The 19,264-nt window shown below is 45.4% G+C and overlaps 1 protein-coding gene across 1 annotated transcript; it reads right to left on the bottom strand.

Moving 5' to 3' along the window:
- Positions 1–6,084: 6,084 nt before the first annotated feature.
- Positions 6,085–18,502, bottom strand: Ctse (cathepsin E). The gene is made up of 9 exons (XM_008823298.3): positions 18,426–18,502; positions 17,656–17,803; positions 16,926–17,043; positions 15,964–16,082; positions 12,551–12,750; positions 10,208–10,330; positions 8,923–9,064; positions 8,732–8,830; positions 6,085–6,807 (listed from the first exon to the last, which is right to left on the bottom strand). The coding sequence occupies exons 1-9, from the start codon at positions 18,494–18,496 to the stop codon at positions 6,643–6,645; spliced, it is 1,185 nt and encodes a 394-aa protein (XP_008821520.2). The 5' UTR covers positions 18,497–18,502; the 3' UTR covers positions 6,085–6,642.
- Positions 18,503–19,264: the final 762 nt, after the last annotated feature.

Below are 19,264 nucleotides of genomic sequence, written 5' to 3'. Positions count from 1 at the left end.
GCCGCTGGTGGGACAGAAGTTGAAGCTTATTTTCTTGCATCAACTAATGACATACTGGGATGAAGGGACCTAGTGATACTGAATGTGATACAGGAAGGTTGGAAAAAATTCCAGAGCATGTACCAGGTGCTGTATTTTGGTTGCTTGGGAAGTCCAAGATAACTGCTGGTTTATAAGAGCTGGTTTGTTCTTAAATTATTGGCCTCTAGAAGATACCCCAGCATTATTCTATTTTTTTTTCTGAGACCAGCTTTAAATGAACCTTTGCCTGTGTATGTGTGGGCACATGTCTATGATGGTGTGGGAACATACATGATGGTGTAGGGGCACATGGTATTGAGATGTAGAAGTGCCTTGGGGTCTGCTTCAGGTAAGGGAAGCAATCTGTCTGCAGTTGGTTTCACAACTTTTTAAAAAATATTTTATTATTTTTATTTTATTTGTATGGGTATATTGCCTGCATATATGTAAGTGCACTGTGTCGTGCAATGTCCAGAGAGGTCAGAAGTGTTGTATCCCCTGGAACTGGAGTTATGGATGATGTTAGCTGCCATGTGGGTACTGGGAACCCAACCCAGGTCCTCTGCAAGAGCAGCCAGTGCTCTCAACCATTGACCTATCTCTCCAACCCTGGTTTTACAGTTTCTCAACAGGGTACTGAGACTTATTCTTTCAGGGGAGAACTATTTCCAGTACCTTTGGAAACTAAGTCACCAGTTAACCAGGCTCCAGCCTCCACTTCCTCCATCCTTGTGTACCAAAAGTCATCAGCTTCCCTTCCCTTCCCTTCCTCTGACAGTGTTGCACTGGAGAAAGGTGCCCTGTTTGTACCCTGTGAAGGGGGCCCTGATGCCCACCCACTGAATTACCCCCCACCCCGACCCCCACATTCATACACTAGGTCAGACTCTGGAGGACGCAAAAAAATGGATCTTGCTATTTAATAGTGGAAATAATAATAGAGAGTAAGCAAAGGTGGAGGGGATTCAGAGAATGAAGATGGTAATTCTAGTTAGGGTGCTCCAAGGAGGGCATTTTGTGAAGAAGGGATTAGAACTGAAGCTGGAAGGACAGGCAGGATGAATGTGCATGTGTGGTGAGTGGAAGAGGCAGGCAGGTTTGCTGTAAAGGAAGGTGACCTAGGAGCAGGCAGGAGATGCCCAGCCTCTGGGTGGCAGGAGAGACCTGGCACAGGAAAAGCACCTAGCCCTGGCTGACACCTTCACTGTGTGTTATCTGGGCTGGAGAGTTCCATCTAGGGTTTTGCTTGTTTGTTGTTGTTTTGAGATGGAGAAGAGGAGGTGTTTTACTGTGTAGCCCGGGCTGACCTTGATCCTCCTGCCTTTCTGCCTCCTGAGTGTTGAGATTGTGGGTCTGGGACAACTTTCCGTGTAGTCAAGAGAGGCCACTCTGGGGAGTGGCCTGCTTCTGGTAAATAGAATAGGATTACCTGAAAGCAATGTGTGAAAATGAGAAAAAAGGGAGTGCTCAGCTGGTTTAGGAGGCTCAGATATGCATGGAGGAGGGAGTCAGACTGAGGCAAGGCCCTAGACAGTCTTGAAATCTTGTCAGCTCAGATGTCTTTTGGTGCTTAGGGGGAACTACAGAGAAGTGGGAGCAGGGAGAGGATGGGATTCTAGTGGCTTTCAGAACTGTTAGGTATTGGTGTGGTGGGGTGGAGGAGGCTGGGGTCAGAGCATCATTTGGAATATTCTTTAAATGCTCTTGGTGAAAGGCATTGCTCAGAAGGATGGGACAAGAGGCCAGGCACAGAAGCATTTTGTGACAGAGCTAGTGGGCTGGTATGAAGGAGGAGTCAGCACTTTGGTCATTCAATAGAGTCAATGGTGTGACTTATGTGTCATGTCTATCCTTTGGGCTTCTTCCTCTCAGACTGATGGACATGCACTCCCAGGTCAGCACATTCTAGAAAACCCTTGTTCAGAAATGACCCTAAAGAGCACACCTGCAGGGATGCTGCTCTAAAGATGGCCCTCATGTGGTTCTGGGGTGCTTTGACTCAGGGGAGGTTGTAAAGCCTTTTGGCGCAAGGGCCTCTGTTTTTCTGAGAGCTGCCCTGATGGGTGAAGCTCCCTGAGGACCACGCACGCAAGAAGCTAAGTGCTTCCATATGCAGATGGGCACCGAGTGCTCACATGACCCCATGACAGACCTGTCTGACAGGTGACTAAACAGGTCTAGAGGCCCTCCAGCTGTGCTAGGAATCCAGTCCAGGCCTATCTGTCTGACTCCAGAACTTAAGTTTTAGCCTGTCTGCTCTTACACTTTGCTAGCTTGTTTGGCTCATCAGGCAGTTGTTCTGAGTCAGCTGTGAAGGCAGTAAGTTAATAAAACAAATTAATAAATTAACTGAATAAAATCTATAAAGACAAAAGAAAAGGCAAAACAAAAGTATGCAAACTTCTCCTCCTCCCCCTATTCCTCCTCCTGCGATATATTTTGAACGTTACCCACAAGAGAAAAGAAGCTAAATTCTGAACCAAGGGCTTCCACTCAGGTATAGTTACTGGCTCTTCTTAAAGGATGTGTGAGGTATGAAGTTATCTCAAGGCCTCAAATTATGAGGGTTGGAACTCAGTTGTGAATCCAGGTTAACTATCTGACCTTCAACCTGGAGCGCATTCCATGATCCCTGCTGCCTGTAAATGACAGCCTGGGCCTGTCCCAGTAGTTTTGCAGGTCATAGAGTACCATTCTTAGTGCCTGGCATAAGCCAAATATTGTATTGGATTGAAATAATAATCCCCAAATGAACCAAATGTGCTTGAGAGAGGATGAGCTAAAGGACAGCAGGTGAATGTTAGAAGAATGAACTATGTGTGTTGTAGATAACTTCCTCCCCCTCCTCCCCCTCCTTCTTTTCTTCCTCCTCCTCCCCCATCCTCTTCTTCTTCCTCCTCCTCCTCTCCCTATTCTTCTTCCTCCTCCTCCTTCTGTTCCTCTTCTTCCTCCTCCTTTTTTTTTGGACAGTGTCTTGATGTGTAGTTGAGGCTGGCCATGAACTCGCTGTCCTGCCTTAGCCTTCTGAGAGGGAATTTACTTTGAAAGGAGAACAGCAGTTTAGAGAAGAGTATGTGGAGTATGGTTTCTTTTGGGTAGTGAGTTCTTATCAACAGCTATTTCTGTCTGTTTAGATGACCAGAGAAAAAGATATGTATTTATGTGTTTGTTTTCATGTGTATATGTATGCACACTTGCCACAGAGGACAACGTGAAGGAATCAGTTCTCTCCTTCCACCACATGGGTTTTGAGGACTGAACTCAGGTTACCAGGTTTGGCAGCAAGCACCTTTACCTGCTGAGCCATCTCACAGGCCCTTTCTTTAGTTAGAATAAAGTTCTTATAAACAACTGAGTTGATACCATTTTTATGGTATACTTGATTATACTTTATAATAAGAACAAAATTGTAGATTGCATTTTAAAAGATGCAAAAGTAAAGGAAGAGGAAAACAAATTAATTCTCATGGCATCCACAGATGCCATCTGTGGGAAGACTTTTATAAATGGACATAATGGTAGAGTAAAAAAAAAAAAAAAAGCCCCATAAGATTAACTGGTCAAAAAATAAAATCCCTCGTCTATCTGTTGGAAGACCCACCTTTTCAGTTTCACTGGTCAATTATCTGGTCTTAGGACCATCCCTAGGAAGGGGTTCATCTTAAGTAGTGCTAAATACAGGGGTGGAATACATAGTGTGTTAATGAGGTGGTAAACCTTTCCTGCCTGGAATCCCAATTCTTAGCACAGTGTTTCTGGACTTGGCCACAGACTTGTTGACTCTGTAAGTCTTCCCACTTTTCTGAATTCGGAAAAGTGTAATATCTCCTTTTCTTCTTCATATCCCTTATCTAAACATGCTTTCTCTAATGTTTTGGGCTACCCAAGTATCTTGTATTTCTTTCCTTCCTTCCTTCCTTCCTTCCTTCCTTCCTTCCTTCCTTCCTTCCTTCCTTCCTTCCTTTTTTTGGTCTTTTTGAGACAGGGTCTCCCTGTAGCCCCAGCTGGCCTGGAACTCCCTATGTAGACCAGGCTGGCCTTGAACTCTCAGAGATCTGCCTGCCTCTGGCTCCCGAGTGCTGGGATTAAAGGCTTGCGCAGCACACCCAGCACATCTTGGATTTCTTTGCTCTTTCTCTAAAGCTTCCTTCTCCCTGCCATGTGACTGCCTGTCTCCCACACGTCTGACCTCCATGCAGCACATTCATGGCTTCTTTCCTTCTCCCCTCCATTCTCCCCCTCAAGGCAGCTGCTGAGATTTACAGCTTGCCTACTCTGAGGATTTTTCTTTAAATTCTAGTAAAATTGTCCCAAAGCTTCTGTTTGAGTTCTTAAATTATTTTATGAATGAGACTAAGAACCCTCTAGGGAATGCTCTTTCTCCCCTGTATCAATAAACTAGACTAATGACTTTTAATTAACCCCAGGAAAACCATGTGCTCTTGTGTCTTGTGACCTGGGCACCCAATCTCATTTCCTTGACAATCTCAACTTAGTACTCCACCCCAAAAGATAATAAATGAATAAATATGGGTATGCTTGAGAATTAACATATCAAAGAATTGAAAGGCAGCCCCCCTTCTCCATTGTACACACCAGAGACTGGGAAAGACAGGTGACCTTGGGTGAATGAGATAGTCTGGAACCAGAGATGAAAGGCCAGAAGGTCTGTTAAGATTAAGGTGGAGCCGAGTTTGTACTTCCTCAGTTGAAGATGGAGAAACCATTTTGAATAAGATCATGAATGGGACCAGACTTGGGACATAGTTCCAGGAACAGAATTCCTTCAAGACAGTTCCAGGAGACAGATGGTTTCAAGAGGTATCTAGGGGGAACGAATGTCCTCTGAGTCAGGCCCACTTTTAAAAACTAAATTTAAGAGTTAGGCTTTTTGTCGTTCAGGTGATTATAATATTGGTGTCATAAGCTGGGCGTGTGGCACATGCCTTTAATCCCAGCACTCGGTAGGCAGAGGCAGGCAGATCTCTGTGAGTTCGAGGCTAGCCTGGTCTACATAGCAAGTTCTGGGCCAGTTGGGGCTACAGGGGAGACCCTGTCTCAAAAAGACCGAAAAATAATATATATATGTGTGTGTGTGTGTTAATACTGTAGGCATCAGAATGAAGATGGGCCAGACCAAGTTCTCCAAGTGAAATTCCTTAGGATGGTCTGTAGGGCATCCTCCTGGCCCCTCCTCATTTCCTACATGCTAAGAAATATTTTATTTATAGCAAGGAACTCCTTGGGACAGTGGCTGAGGCCACCTTACAGAGCTTACAGAGCAGAAGTGTGTAAGATGAGCTGGAAAAGTTCACAGGAAGTAACTTGAAGCAACACCCATGGGCTCAAGAGAGGATGAGTTGAGTGTTAAAAGTAACTGCAGAATGTCAGAACACATCAGACTCCCAGCTTCTGCTACACCACCAGCTTCTTATTTTGACAACTGGTAAATAAAGGGCAGAAGGCCTCAGGTAGCTGCCCTCTTTCCTGCCTGAGCTATACTTCACAATGAGCAAAAGGCCAATGAAGGAAGCTTATTTTATGGAAAAAAAAGAATAGAATTAGGGAAATGCTAACCATTTTGAGAGGTTTGGTAATGACCTTAATGACTACTGAAGGAGAGGACTTTGTGGAGGATGGTGAAGGCTGACAGCCTTAAACCCACTCATCAATCTTAACAAGACCAGCATTATCTGTCTCCTAATAGAATACAACAGGAAGTACTGAGCACCATCCCTGTAACGTTTTGCCATGAAAAGGGCCTCTAGATCTAACTTTTATAGGAAGAATGGACGCAGAGACCCATGTCAAAGATATCTCTGGATTTTAGCCAGCCAAATTCTTTTTCTTGGTCATTTTTAGAGACCAAGTGTTGCTATGTGGTCCTAGCTGGCCTGAAGTTAACTATGTATCTCAGGATATGTAGAACTTGAAGTGATCCTCCTGCCTCAGCTTCCTGAATACTGGGATTACAGGCATGCATCACCATGTCTGATCCCAACTAGCAAGATACTGAATATAGGAGATTCTATAGAAGAAAAGAGGCTTAAGAGGCATTTCAAATTAATGCAATTTGGATTTTATTTTCTGACTGTGAATCTGCTTTGAATCCTGACAAATAAATCAGCTATAAAAACAGACACAGATTTATGAGAGAGTGGGGAACTTTTAGGGACATTAGTCATACTTTGGATAAAATAACATGACAGGTAGAGTTTGCTTCAGAATCTAGGCGTTTGGGAGCTAGAGAAGAAGTGCATGGCAGAGCAGATAGAGGGGACTGGCCACATGTGGATGGGTTGTGGAGTGGAGTGTAGATGCACAGGGATGTATGGTGCTTATCCTTGTGTCTATGTTTGGAGATTTCTAGAATAGAAAGTCAACAAAAAATCAAAGAATATAGACACAACTTAATTCTTCCATCATGTTGGTGGTAGAGGTGGTGCAGGTGTATGAAGTGTGTGCCAGGCTGTGTGTGTGCTATCATGCTTTGTTTAGTCCTTATTCTCTGTTTGGGATGACTGAATTCTGGGAGTAATGGCTTTTTGATAGGTATAAAGAGAACCTCGTCCTAATGGGCTCAAGGGCTGTCAGGTATCCTGCACAGACACACATCCCTACTTAGGGGACTGCTGGGGCCAGGCCCACTTGGTTGTTTCCACGATCAAAGACTGAATAAAACTTTCGAATGAAGACATCCCCCAGGATCCAGAGGGGCCCTGATGGAGGCTGAATGTCAAGTCCTTGAAAGCCACTGCTGCAGAACTGCATTCCATCTGCGAAGTCCTAGAATCACAAAGAACTCTGTCAGTAGCAAACAGGGGAGGAAGGCAGTGCTTCCAGGAAGCTGTCCTGAGTGATGCTGGTGGCTGGCAGCAAAAGGCCATGGATGACTGGTGAGTGCCATGTTTTTGATTGGTGGATTCTCCCTCCATTTCATACCGACATCTGTTTACTCAGTAGAGGGCATGTTTGCACAGGTTCATTCATCTGTGTTCTATGATTTTGAGAAGAGTTCATCTGTTATACAGCCATACCCTGTATAAGTGGAAAAACTGAGATCTTATTGCAAAAGGTTTGCTGTTAGAGTATGTTGCTTTGAGTGGGGATTGTTAGATACAGAGCAAGGAGACACCCATTGTTCTATGATGGGAGTCTAATCTCCAATCTTTTTTTTGTGTGTGTGTGAGACACTATGTAACTCATGCACTGCCACTCCTGTCTCCCAATCTTATTTTTCAGTTTAGCCAAGATTTGTGTTCTACAGGAAGTGTGGTCTTCCCAATAGCCACCTGAAATTCAGAGTAACTGATGAGGAGGTGGGAAAAAGAGGTGGCTCAAACAGCTTCACTAGAGGAAAGGGGTAAACCCCAAAGCTGTTCCAACAGCCTGGATGGATTGGGTGACTGGTTAAAATCTGGCAGGAAAGGACCCAGGTACCATATTGGGCAGGGTATGGACACAAGCAGAGCCTCTTGTTTGGTAAAGGTGGAAGAGTGTGAAGTGCTGGAGTGGTGATGGGTGTGTAGACCGGTGAGTAGGGCTTTGTCTGAAAATGGACCTTGTTCTTAGCATGGTGTCTACAGAGGCAGCTCCACAGTATAGCCTGTGCTGCAGGGGCTTATCATGAAGCTGTGCTCTAGAGTAAAAGCTTGTGTTTCTTGGACTGTCTCTTTATACTTGATGACTTTGGAAAAGAGTTAGCGAAGTTCAGCCTATACCTTAGTATCTGTGTGCTGGCACAGCCCCCGAAGCCATGGGCGACTCTTGGTTAAAACTAAGCATATTGAAGTATGTTACCAAAGAACTGCAATATCAAAAATCCAGGCCCAGGGGATGTGAAGTGACCATAGATTTCCAAAATGTCCAAGAGCCTGTCTCTACCTCACCCTCTCAACTTGGGAATCACTGCAGTAAAAGACATGTTCTTGCTTCAGGGGGAAAGTTAATTTGAATGTTGAGAGAAAAGTATAACCTTATTTTGCCCCTCTCCAAGCAGCTCATATCTTTTTTTAAGTCACTCTTTTTTGCCGGGTGTGGTGGCGCACACCTTTAATCCCAGCTCTCGGGGCAGAGGCAGGCGGATCTCTGTGAGTTCAAGGCCAGCCTGCTCCACATAGTGAGTTCCAGGACAGCTGGGGCTACAGGGAGACCCTGTCTCAAAAAGACCAAAAAAAATCTTTTATTATTTGTTTCTGTGTATGTCTGTGCATGTGTGTGCTGTGTCCCCACAGAGGCCAAAGAGGGTGCTGGGTCCCCTGAAGCTAGAGTTATAGGTAGCTGTGGAATGGCTGCTGGGAGCCAAACTGTGGTCCTCTGAAAAAGTAGCAAGTACTCTTAACTTCTGAGTCATCTCTTCAGCCTCAGCAGCTCATAGCTTGAACCATTTATTTAAGTCTCAGAATCTTAATACCCTCACCTACAAAAACAGGATAGCAACATCTGGGGTTGCACATGATAGCAAGTAAGTCCTCATGGCAGTATCAAAAATCTTCTGCTTCAATGGCAGAACTGGAAACTAGAAGTGAGCCCAGTAATTTCTATTATAGGCAACTGTGTCCCTCTCAGATGAAATGCCACATCAGGACTGGACCAAGTAGGAGGGGACTTGGAGTCAATGCAGCCAAGTGCAGGTGACTTAGAAGAGGGAAGTGGCAGGCATGCATGTGAAGAAGCCCTGTGCCTCACAGAGTAAGGAAACAGCTCTTACCTGCAGGATGTAAGCAGCAGGGCTGAGGGTATATGAGACCCCGTTGATGAGGAAGGTGATATCTGGCATCATGTTGAGGTTGCCACACTCCACAACATACTAAAACAGACAGGGATCCCCTCAGAGACAGCCTGTTCTCCATCTCCCTGGAGGCCAGGCCCTACCCCATCTCCACCCAGGCAGACACTCACTTCTCCATCTGTGAGTATGGCCCCAATGGCTTCTTGCAGCTGCTTGATCTTGTGGGAAGGGCCAGTGATGAGGGAGGTCCCTGTGTCCACAATGGCCTGGCAACCCTCAGAGCAGAACATTACAGTGTCTCCCACCTGGATTCTGAGGACAAAGGGCCAGTGGTCCCTGTTAGTACCTGCCCCCTGGTGCTCCCCATGGGGCTCTCTAGCAGAGCAGGCACACAGTGAAGGTGCCCTTTCTGGTCTCTCTCCCCCTACATGACCATTTTTCAACTTGCCTTCTGTTTTTTGAGACAGTTTTACTTTGTCCAGTCTAGCCTGAAGTTCATAGCAGTCCTCTTGCCTCAGCCTCCTGAGTGCTGTGATAGGATGGGCCATTCTACCCAACCTCTCAACTTGCTTTTTGGACTGAGATCCACAGTAAGAAAAACGCTTACTTCTAACCAGTGCACACACATGCACACAATGGAAATGCATTTTTCTATTTTCTATTGAACTCCATTTCTTTAAAAAAATGTAGGTCAGGAGTTGGCATGGTGGTGAACACCTGTAACCCTAGCACTTAGGAGGATCATGGGAGTTCCAGGCCAGTTGGGCTTACATACAAGATCCTGTCTCAAAAAATAAAATAAAGTGAGCAAGCAAACAAAAAGCAGGTTGGGATTCCTTAAAATGATGCTGTGACAACAAACAGGTAAATCTCTACAGTCTGAAAAGCCTCAGAAGACAGTGAGCATTGGAGCTTTTTTATGTTTTATCCAGAGCCTATAGCTCTGCTTCCCCCATTGCTCTGTTCCCAGATACTGCATATATGTTTAGTCTCTGCCCCCGTGAAGCCCTGAGAGGTCCTCCTATAAATGGTCTCACTCTCACTCTTTTTTTTTTTTTTTTGCTGGCCATTTTGGTGTCTCTAGGGCACTGACCAGTTATTTTGTGTAGTAGCTATTTTGGGTTCATCCTCCATGTAAGTCTCATAAAAGCAAAAGCTGAGTCCAATTCCCCCTTGCATTCCCATGTCATACAGTCCTTGCATCCTGTGTTAATTAAGGCTGTGTGAACACAGGGTAGCAGGCTGTATGTCACATGTTGGATTAGAGGCACACCAAAAGTCCACAGAAGGAAGCTGCTCCTGATGTCCTCCCAAGCATCCCCACACCTCCAGTCAGACAGCAAGCACCCAGCATCTGCTCTAGTGATTGGCGGTGTCACTCAGTTAATCCAGTTCAATTTGTGTCTGTTTTAAGTTCTTCTACTCAACCACAGCAGCTACAAGGAGGATACTCACCCATCTAGTGCAATCTGCCAGTAGGCTTGCTTGGTGACCGGTACCCAATTGAGGCTCCCAGAGAAATGAGAGGGGTCATAGCCTCCAAAGGTCAGCTCACTGCCTAAGCCATCTTCTGGGTCACTACATAGAGAGAAAGGCAAGGTGTTAAGGAAGGGCCACTGGAAACACTGAGGGAGCATCAGTGAGGGCCCTCTGCTCCATGTCTGGGTGTACACACTGGGGACCTAGATGGGCAGCAACATCAGTCTGGCCCTGACTACCACAATTTCCCACTATGCAAATTGACTAATCTGGGCCTTTGTGGATCAAGGATAGAATCTGCTCTGCCCAGTGCCTTGTACATGTCCCTGCTTCTTGAATAAAAATGTTAGGAGTCAGGGACCATCAGAACGCCTGAAGAACCCAGGCCAGAACTGTCCTGGGTGTGCAAACATTGTGTGACATGAAGATGTCCCCCAAATACTCTTTCTCGCCTCACCTTCCCTGCTGTGGATGTTGCAGTGTCTGGAGTTTCCATATTATCTACTCCTTTGTGTTAAGGCAAAGAAGCTAATTCGAATCAATATGACTTACTGGAGCTTGAATATTGGTTAATTTTCATTGGTATTTATTTCTAGAGTTATGTTCTGGTATCTAGTAGGATTCGGGGGGATGGACATTTTTCACGAGGGAAAAGAACAGAAAAACAGAAAGCCCAGGGCACTGCAGGACAGTTGGATAAGGAGCAGATACCTATAGGTTTGAGGGGCCTGGGGGTATAGCTAAGGGGTAGAACACTTGCTTAGCATGCAAAAGGTCCTGGGTTTTAGGAATCTAACCACCTAAGCTTATTGAACTCTCACATCAACCTAGTATTTATTTGAGGAAACTGAGGCCCAGGAGACGAAGCAATGCAAGTGGTGGGACTTAACTCCACACTGGTGTGACCTTGCTACTGCCAGTCACAGTTCACTTGCAGGCTGGAAGAGAGCAAGGGGCCTCAAAAGGGGAAACAGGTGTCCTGGTGGCATGCCTTGCTCACAGTTCTGCCTGGCCCGGTCCCTGCTGCGACCATACTGGAGACACAGCATAGCGGGAGAGAGTGAATTCAGGACTCTTTATGTAGGAGCAGGGACAGGGAGAATGGGCTTATGCTGGAGCAAGGTGAGCTCAGGCCAGAGTGTGAGAGGTAAGAGGTCTTCCTGTGTGGGGAGGACAGTGAGGTGGCCTCGACATCCCAGGCAAGAGCACAGGGGCCGAGAACATGGCCCTCTCAATAGTAATGTATGATTAAAAAGAATGGTGGTCTTATAGATACAACGTAAAGCCATCTTAGCCATTTTTGGGTATCTAATCTAGTTCAGACTTTCATTACTGTAAAGCCAGGCTCTAGACACTATCACTGTGCAGAGCTGAGATTTTATATATTCAGTAAACAGGAATGACCATCCCATCTCCTTTGAGATGCATCCTTGACAACCACCACTTCACGTTTTGTCTCTGTGAATTTGACTCTAGCTTCCTCATGTAAGTAGAATCATGTTTGTCCTTTTTGTAAGTGACATTTCATTTAGCATAAGTCTTAAAGTTTAGTTCATGTTCTAGAATGTGTCAGACATTTTTTTTGAGATGCCCAGGATTGAACTCAGGGCCCTGTGCATGTTAGAGAAGTATTCTACCAATGTGCTATAACCTTAGCACTCTTTCCTTTTTAAAACCAAGTAATATTCTACTATATGGCTATACCACATTTTGCTTACCTATTAGTGTACATGTATTTTTAAAATTTTACTTATTATTTTTATGTGTGTGCGTGTATTGCCTGCATGTAGGTAAGTGCACCCGTGTCTTACAATGCTCGCGGAGGTCAGAAGAGGCTGTTGGATCCCCTGGGACTGGAGTTACAGACAGTTGTTAGCTGTCACGTGGGTGCTGGGATTCGAACCCGGGTCTTCTGCAAGAACAACCAGTGTTCTTAACCGCTGAGCCATCTCTCCAGCCCCAGTGTACAGGTATTTTTATTATTTTTAAATAATTACTGGGTAATTATTTCCTATCGCTCCCAACCGCAGAGGCTGTCCTTGTTTCATTGTTTCACCGTCTACTATCACACTCAGAATGTAACAAGAGCTTGATATCTATTGACCACATAAGTCAGTAGCCACTCCCAAAGATCCTTAAATTCAACTCACGGTGGTACAGTTTACAAAGTGTTGTCACAGATACTTTATGAAATCCAGAGTTTTCCAATATCATACAGCTGGTAATAGACCAAGCAAGAGATCCAAGCCATGTCTTAGTGCACCAGGTTGTCCCCTGTAATCATCACTGGGCTAACCTGGTGGGCTTGACAGGCCTCACCTGCTCATGTAGACAGAAAACATAGGCAGATCCACAAGGTTCTGGGCCATCATGTTGTCAAACACTGGAGTCACCCCCCCAGCAGCCAATGAAGGGTACCCCAGGCCCAGAATTCCGTCAAACTCTGCATTCACAAAGGTCTGGCCAGGCTCTTTGACACTTTCTCCAAACTGCTGGCCAACCACAGTCAGCCCTTCCACCTGCAGAGACATAAGGGTTAGCTGGAGATGGTCTCAGCTCCCTGGGTCCCCGAAGCTAATTCTTTCCTTCTCAATTTTCCTTGACTAAACAGACACAAAAGTTTGTGTGCTAATCCCATTTACTTAATTCCTTCATGTAATTTTAAAAATTGAAGTGTAATGTTATGCAGAAATCATGTCTATATTTGTAACTTTCCATACACTCCATGTGCCTATATAACCCAGCTCCCAAACCGAGATAGGACATTCCAAACCCCAGCAGCTCCTTCCTGAAGCCTGCCAATCATTGCATGCCCCCACCAAGAGTAACTTGTCTCCCAACCAACATTGGTTTTGTCTATTTTTAAATTTTACATAAATGGCGTCATCCAGTACGATGCTGGTATCTAGTTTGTACTCAGCACCGTGCTTACCACAAGCTGTTCCAGGGTATGAATGTATCTCCATAATATATCCATTATGCCTTGGATGGAATTTGAGTTGTTTCCTGTATTTGACTATTACTAATGGCACTTCTTGAGTATTTCCTTTGATGAACACATTGACATTTTTCTATTGAATATATGCCTTCGAGTAAAATTGCTAGATCACAGGGAGTCCAAGAATTCTCTATGAGGAAATATGCTAGAGTTTTCCAAAATGATGGCACCAATATTTCCATTATCAATATTCTCAGAGTTCTGATTGCTCCATATCCTCACTAAAACTAGATAAGGCCTATTTTTGGCTTTTAGTAGGTATGCAGAGATATGCAATGTGATTTTGATTGCATTTCATGATGAATAATGAAATCAGACTTTTGGATATCCTCTTTCAGGAATGTCTGTGTTTTTCTTGTTGATATATTCCCAAACCAATTCCTTTGTTAGTGACTACAGGATTTTCCCCCCAACTGTCAGTGGTGCGTTTACTCTGTTTTTGACTAACAAGATATGAATTTTAGTGTACTCAAATTTACTAGTTTCTCTTCATTATTAGTACTTTTTAAAAACGTTTTAAAAGATTTTTTTTCTATTCCACAGTCATGAAGACATTTTCCTAAGTTTTCTTCTAAAAATGTTATCGTTTTACCTTTTTACATTTAGTTCTATAATCTATCTAAAGTCTGACAACATAGGACGTAGGACATAGATTGTTTTTCTATATAGATGTCAAAATGCCCTACCACTATTTAATAAACAGCATTATTTCCTCCACATATTGCAATAATATGTTCCTATGAGTCAAGTGACTGTGTGGGAAATTTCTAGATTTTACTTAGTAAATCTTTATCAATTCTCTGAAAGATAAGTCTAGAGTTTTCCTTGTAGAAATATTTTTAGTAGCAGATTAAACATTTAAAATAGACATCAGATTATTAGTATTTTCTGTGTCAGCTTTGATATGCCATATTTCTCAAGGTATTTGTCAATTAAAAATATTGTATGACTTGTCAATATAGAACAGGTTTGAAATCCTCTGTTTTAAAGACTACAGGACCTTTAATGATGTCCTCTTGTTCATTTCTAATACTGTTATGTTTCCTTACATTTTTCTGAATTAATCATGCTAATTTTGCCGATTTGGTTACTCTTTGCAAAGAATTTGTGGCAGCTGGTTTTGTTTGGAGTATGGCCTTTCTGTTTCTTTGATGTCCTCTCCTCTTTCCTTTGGGTTTGGTTTGTTTCAGTTTGCTAGTAGTCGTTTTTCTTGTTTGCTACTTAATCGTTGATTTTTGAATGCTTGCATGTCAAGCTATAACTGTCCCTTTAAGGACTTCATTAACTGCATTAATCTATATATTTATATATTATATATGTATGTATATTAGGTATTTGTATATATGTAATTGTAAATGTCAGGCAAACAGTGTATCTGGGGTGTTGTTTCTGTCCCAGGATTGTAACCTGTAGTCTTCAGCTTTGGCAGCAGAAAGGCTTTGAATTCACATGTCAAGTAGGTGAAGCACTGGCTGGAACTGTGAGGATGGCTTGGGATTTACATTGTTCCCCTACACCTCAGCCGCCAACCTCAGCGAAGGGTGCCCTGCAGCAGAGGCTGACAGTGTCACAGAAGCAGGCCCTGGAGCCGGAAATGATGGAGGAAAGGCTGGAATTGGAGTTGCTGTGGGCTTGGCTGCTCCCCTTCTGACCAGAGGCTAGCAGAGAGGTAACAACTGTATCACAGGACTCCCATCCTCCTGTGGATTTCAGTCCCTTCCCTGCTTTCCAGTTATTACAATTATGAGCTTGGAATGCAACCTTCTAAATAGTTATTTGTACTATTACATATGCACATGTAACATTTATTTATGTACATATAATTCCAATAAAAGATGCTATTTTATCTCTATAATATTTTTATGTAGAAAACATTTTTCTGATATGAAGATGATCTGGAAACATTTTAAGGAGACTTATTATCCTAAAGAAAGTAATTAAGGTTGGCAATATTCACTTTGCTTTATATTATCAGATGACCAGATTATCAGAGTCTCACACAATTCATAAGCGTTCAGAAAGATTTGTACCAGGTTTAATGGGGAGGGAGGGTGAAAAGAAAGCGTTTTTCTGCTAGTGGCACTTTCTCACTTACTATATCCCATGCTCAGAACTCTGAAGGGGTGTTGACAAAGGCTGAGCGCTACTAGTCTTGTGATCATGACAGAGCTGGAACGCTACTTATCAGGGTGGGCCAGCCTTTACTTCCCCCAAGCCTATACTGCTGCCCAAACACCTGCATAAAGTGTCCAGGTGCTTTGGGTTTCTGTCCTCACATCAGTCGATTCCCACAGATCTGGGACCCAGACGGCTTTTGACCAAGGAGAGGTCAAGGAGCCTTGAGGCTTTGTTTTAACAAATGGAATCTTCTCTGTTGTTGGATTCCTACCTTGGACCTTTCCTCTTATTTCAGCTTGCTGGCTGGCTTGAATTTTTTTTTTTTCCCTTCAAGATGGCAGCCTGCTTTCATCTCCTCAATGCTCAGGGCCTGGTGAGCCAACCCTGACACCAAGCATTGTACCCCGGGCCTTGTTTCCTAAAGGAGATCCCAAGGTTCCCTCTAGGGCTCAGCATGCTGAGCAAATTGACTGCTGTCCCTTTTCCTAGGAGCTAGCCCTGCCTATGTCCTCTTCAGGCAGACCTGACACTGTGCCCTTGAGACTTCTGAACTTCTCTGCCACCCCTGCTCCCAAGTTCTGGGCAAAAAAAGAAAAGATGAAGGAACTGAACTCACAGAGACTTGGTCAGCTCCGATAATTCCAGTCAAGCTCCCGGTCCCATACTGAATAGAGAAAGTGCTTCCCACCTCACTGTATGTGTTGGACTGGGAAGGGTGGAACACGGGGTGTGTCTCTGGAAAACAAGAACGCTGCTTACTGCTTCCATCGTGGTCCCAGAGAGGCAGACTGTCTTTCCAACACGAAGTGGGGAAGGGGGCTCCCAGAAGGGCCTGCCATAGCCTTTCACCAGCATTCCTTCTAGTCACAGGTGTGCCTAATTGGGGACCAAATACCTGCCCCTGAGCAAACTTGATTGTCCACAATGACTTCATGAGGCACAAGATAAGTACCATTTATCAGGTGCCAACAGCAGTTTTAGCCGTCAGTGTAGGTCAGAGCCTGGTCTAAAGGAAACTCGGGAGTAAATAATGACTCTAGGAAATTAGACCTAACTCTTCACCCAACCTTGGAGACATCTGGCTTTAGGGTTTCCAGAGACCCTGGAATGTGTCCCCCACAAAACAAGCCTTCTTTGTTTAGCTCTTCTTTTTCCAATCTTTACTGAACCCCTGAGTTACCTCTGGCCAAAAGGACACACCCATGCCACTGTTCCTAGCCAGCCCCACCTCTGTGGGAGCCAGGCCACCAAGCCACCTTGAAGCAGTCTACCTACCTACCTGTCTAGATAGAGACCAGTGGAACTTTTCCCATTGTTCCTTTGGGTGTTTCAGAGGAAGTGAGTCACCAAGTCAAAGATTTATCTTTTTAGTAGCTAAGTTTCTGTCTATTAATTGTGAGTAGCACAGAAGCTGTTATCTTGACTGGAAGCCACATTTCAGCTCTGCCCCTGGCATAGGCAGACCAAAGATAGGTGATGACGGGAAGTGACAGCAGGGGGAACCCAAGCCTCTCCAACCCCAAAGTACCAGGCCTTGGCCTCCCAGAGGAGGGTCCCTCCATTTCCTGGCGCACTTACTGCAGGCCGGGCTGGTGCAATACACAGAGGGGACCCAGAGGTTGGAAGAGCCTGTATCAAAGATGACGGTGAAGTTCTGTGGTGGGGAGCCAATGGAGATAGTGCCAAAGTATTCCATCTGCAGGGAAGGGAGAGAAAGGAGCGTGTTGGGAGAGGGGAAAGGGGAGAAGGTTGTGTCTGGAACCAGAGCTTGGAGTACTGTAGACTACAACCTATAGAGCCTAAAAGTGGCAGGGCTGGAACTAAAAGACAGAAGGCACAGAGCTAGGGCCATGAGGGAGGACCTCAAGGGTAGTAGCCCCAGGCACTTCATTCAGTTCTACCCTCATTGTCCTGATTCCCATGATGTCATTGTGAGCAAGGCAGGGGAGGCAGAAATGCTCCCATTTTTAGGGGTCGGGAAACCGGGCATGCAGGAAGTCAAGTACTTTCCTTGCTCAAAGGCATAGCCAGTAAGCTGCCCAGCTGAGCACACTGTGTAAGAGTCTTTCCCTTTCAGATGCATGCCATCTTTATCCCTTTCCTCCTGAAGAAAGCTCTGCACACTTTGGCACTTTCAGGCCTGATCTACAGAGTTCACAGTGACTGGGGGATCGATAGTCTCTATAAATCACCCAAGCAAAGAAATCTGCCAGAGCACCTGACGTCGCTGATATGGTTTGACCCCAGCTGGAGGCTCAGCCTTCCTCCCTACACCCGGTGACCCAGCCTCCATCCAGAGAAGCCTCACATCCAGGTAGTTGATGAGGGGCTCATTGGTACTCTGCTCCATCGTACAGGACTCGATCATGTCCAACTTCTGGGACTTCCAGAGGTCTGAGAGCTGGCGTTGGGCCTGGAGCTTCTTCCGGAGGGACTGATGCCTCCTGAGGGGCACCCTGAAAATAAAGCCCAATGTAAGGAGGGACAGCTTCCCTCTTTTTCCCTCTACTACTACCAGCACATAAGTTTAGTGCTTGACTACAGCAGGACCCAGGAGAGGGCTCTTCAAGGCCAGGTGTGGCCAGAACAGCACCTTCTCTGCCCTGTGGACTCAGAATCCCAGGAGAGATGGCCGTCCTTCCTGGGCACTGGCTCATTGAGACCTTTTAGGAATGGGACAGTCTGTACTTTCATCTGACTCCCATGAAGGGCTGACGTAAAGGGACGGAAGAACTCTTGGGGATAGCAGTGCTCAGCTGTAGCCCCCCCCCCACAAGAAAGTATTTGAAGGCTTGAAGCTATAAACCATAGCTGTGGGTTGTGCTTTCTAGTAACACCAGGAGCTCCTTGGAGCTGAGGCAGGCACCTCTACTGGAAGTAGAGGCCAAGGGTTGACTGGTTGTGGCCTGGAGGCTGCAGTCATATACAAGGTGGCCACTTGAAGGACCACCTGGGGATTCCCACAGAGCCCCCAGTGTCTTCTCTTTATTCCCCTATTAGCTTTTCTCTCCCAGGGCAGCCCTGAACTGGATGCTGGGGGATGCCTAGGTTGAACTCAGTGCTGGGGACTGGCCTTACCTATGCAGGTCTCCGTGGGCCTGTCCGACATCTAGGAGCACCAGCAGTAGCACGAGAAACGTTTTCATCATGGTCCAACGTGCAGTTTCTCTCTTGCTCAGCTGCGACCTGTCTTACCCACTCCTTTCTCCTCTTGTACAGGGTAGGGGAACCAACTCTCCCTGGTACTCAGACCTGCCCTGCCCTGCCCAGTCTGAGGACCCAATGATAAGGCCTGGCGTCAGAAGCCGAACCCAGAGTAAACAGGAAGTCCCTTCTCTGCTCCTGTGTTCCTTCCCTCTTGCAAGGAACTTGGTGGGGGGGTGGGGCAGGTGGGGGGTGTAATACTTGGCTGTGTGTGCACCATCTGAAACTGAGGGATGTGTAGGGTCAGCTTCTCCTGAGGTCTTTGGACATCTGATTTCAAGAAACCCTGTGTTAATTGTCTGAGGGAGCAGGAGGTCCCTGGGTGTGGGGACCACCCTAATGAACTCTTACCAGGAGTGGTCTAGCCAAAGACCCCAGGGGCCAGAGTCTGAAACATGGCATGTGTGGCACAATTGTAATCCAAAATATTAGCCAAGTTTTGTCCCTCTTTTTCTTATTTTGTCTTCATTTCTTCAGGTGTTCCCAAAGCAATTTGTCAAACTCAGCACTCCCCAAAGGCCCAGAGGACAGAAGAGGGTGTCAGATCCCCTGGAACTGGAGTCATGAATGGTTGTTAGCCACCATGTGAGTACTGAGATTCAAACCCAAGTCCTCTGGAAAAACACCAGTGCTCTTAATCACTGAGCCATCTCTCCAGCCCCCAGGACTAGCTTTCCTGATCCCCAAAACTTGATGAGTCTGGGATTAGGGTC

Source organism: Nannospalax galili, unplaced genomic scaffold (assembly GCF_000622305.1).
Source record: "Nannospalax galili isolate Female #2095 unplaced genomic scaffold, S.galili_v1.0 scaffold309, whole genome shotgun sequence".
NCBI classification, from domain to species: domain Eukaryota; kingdom Metazoa; phylum Chordata; class Mammalia; order Rodentia; family Spalacidae; genus Nannospalax; species Nannospalax galili.
Note: the sequence above shows the minus strand (reverse complement) of the source record. Positions and strands in the feature narration are given on the sequence as shown.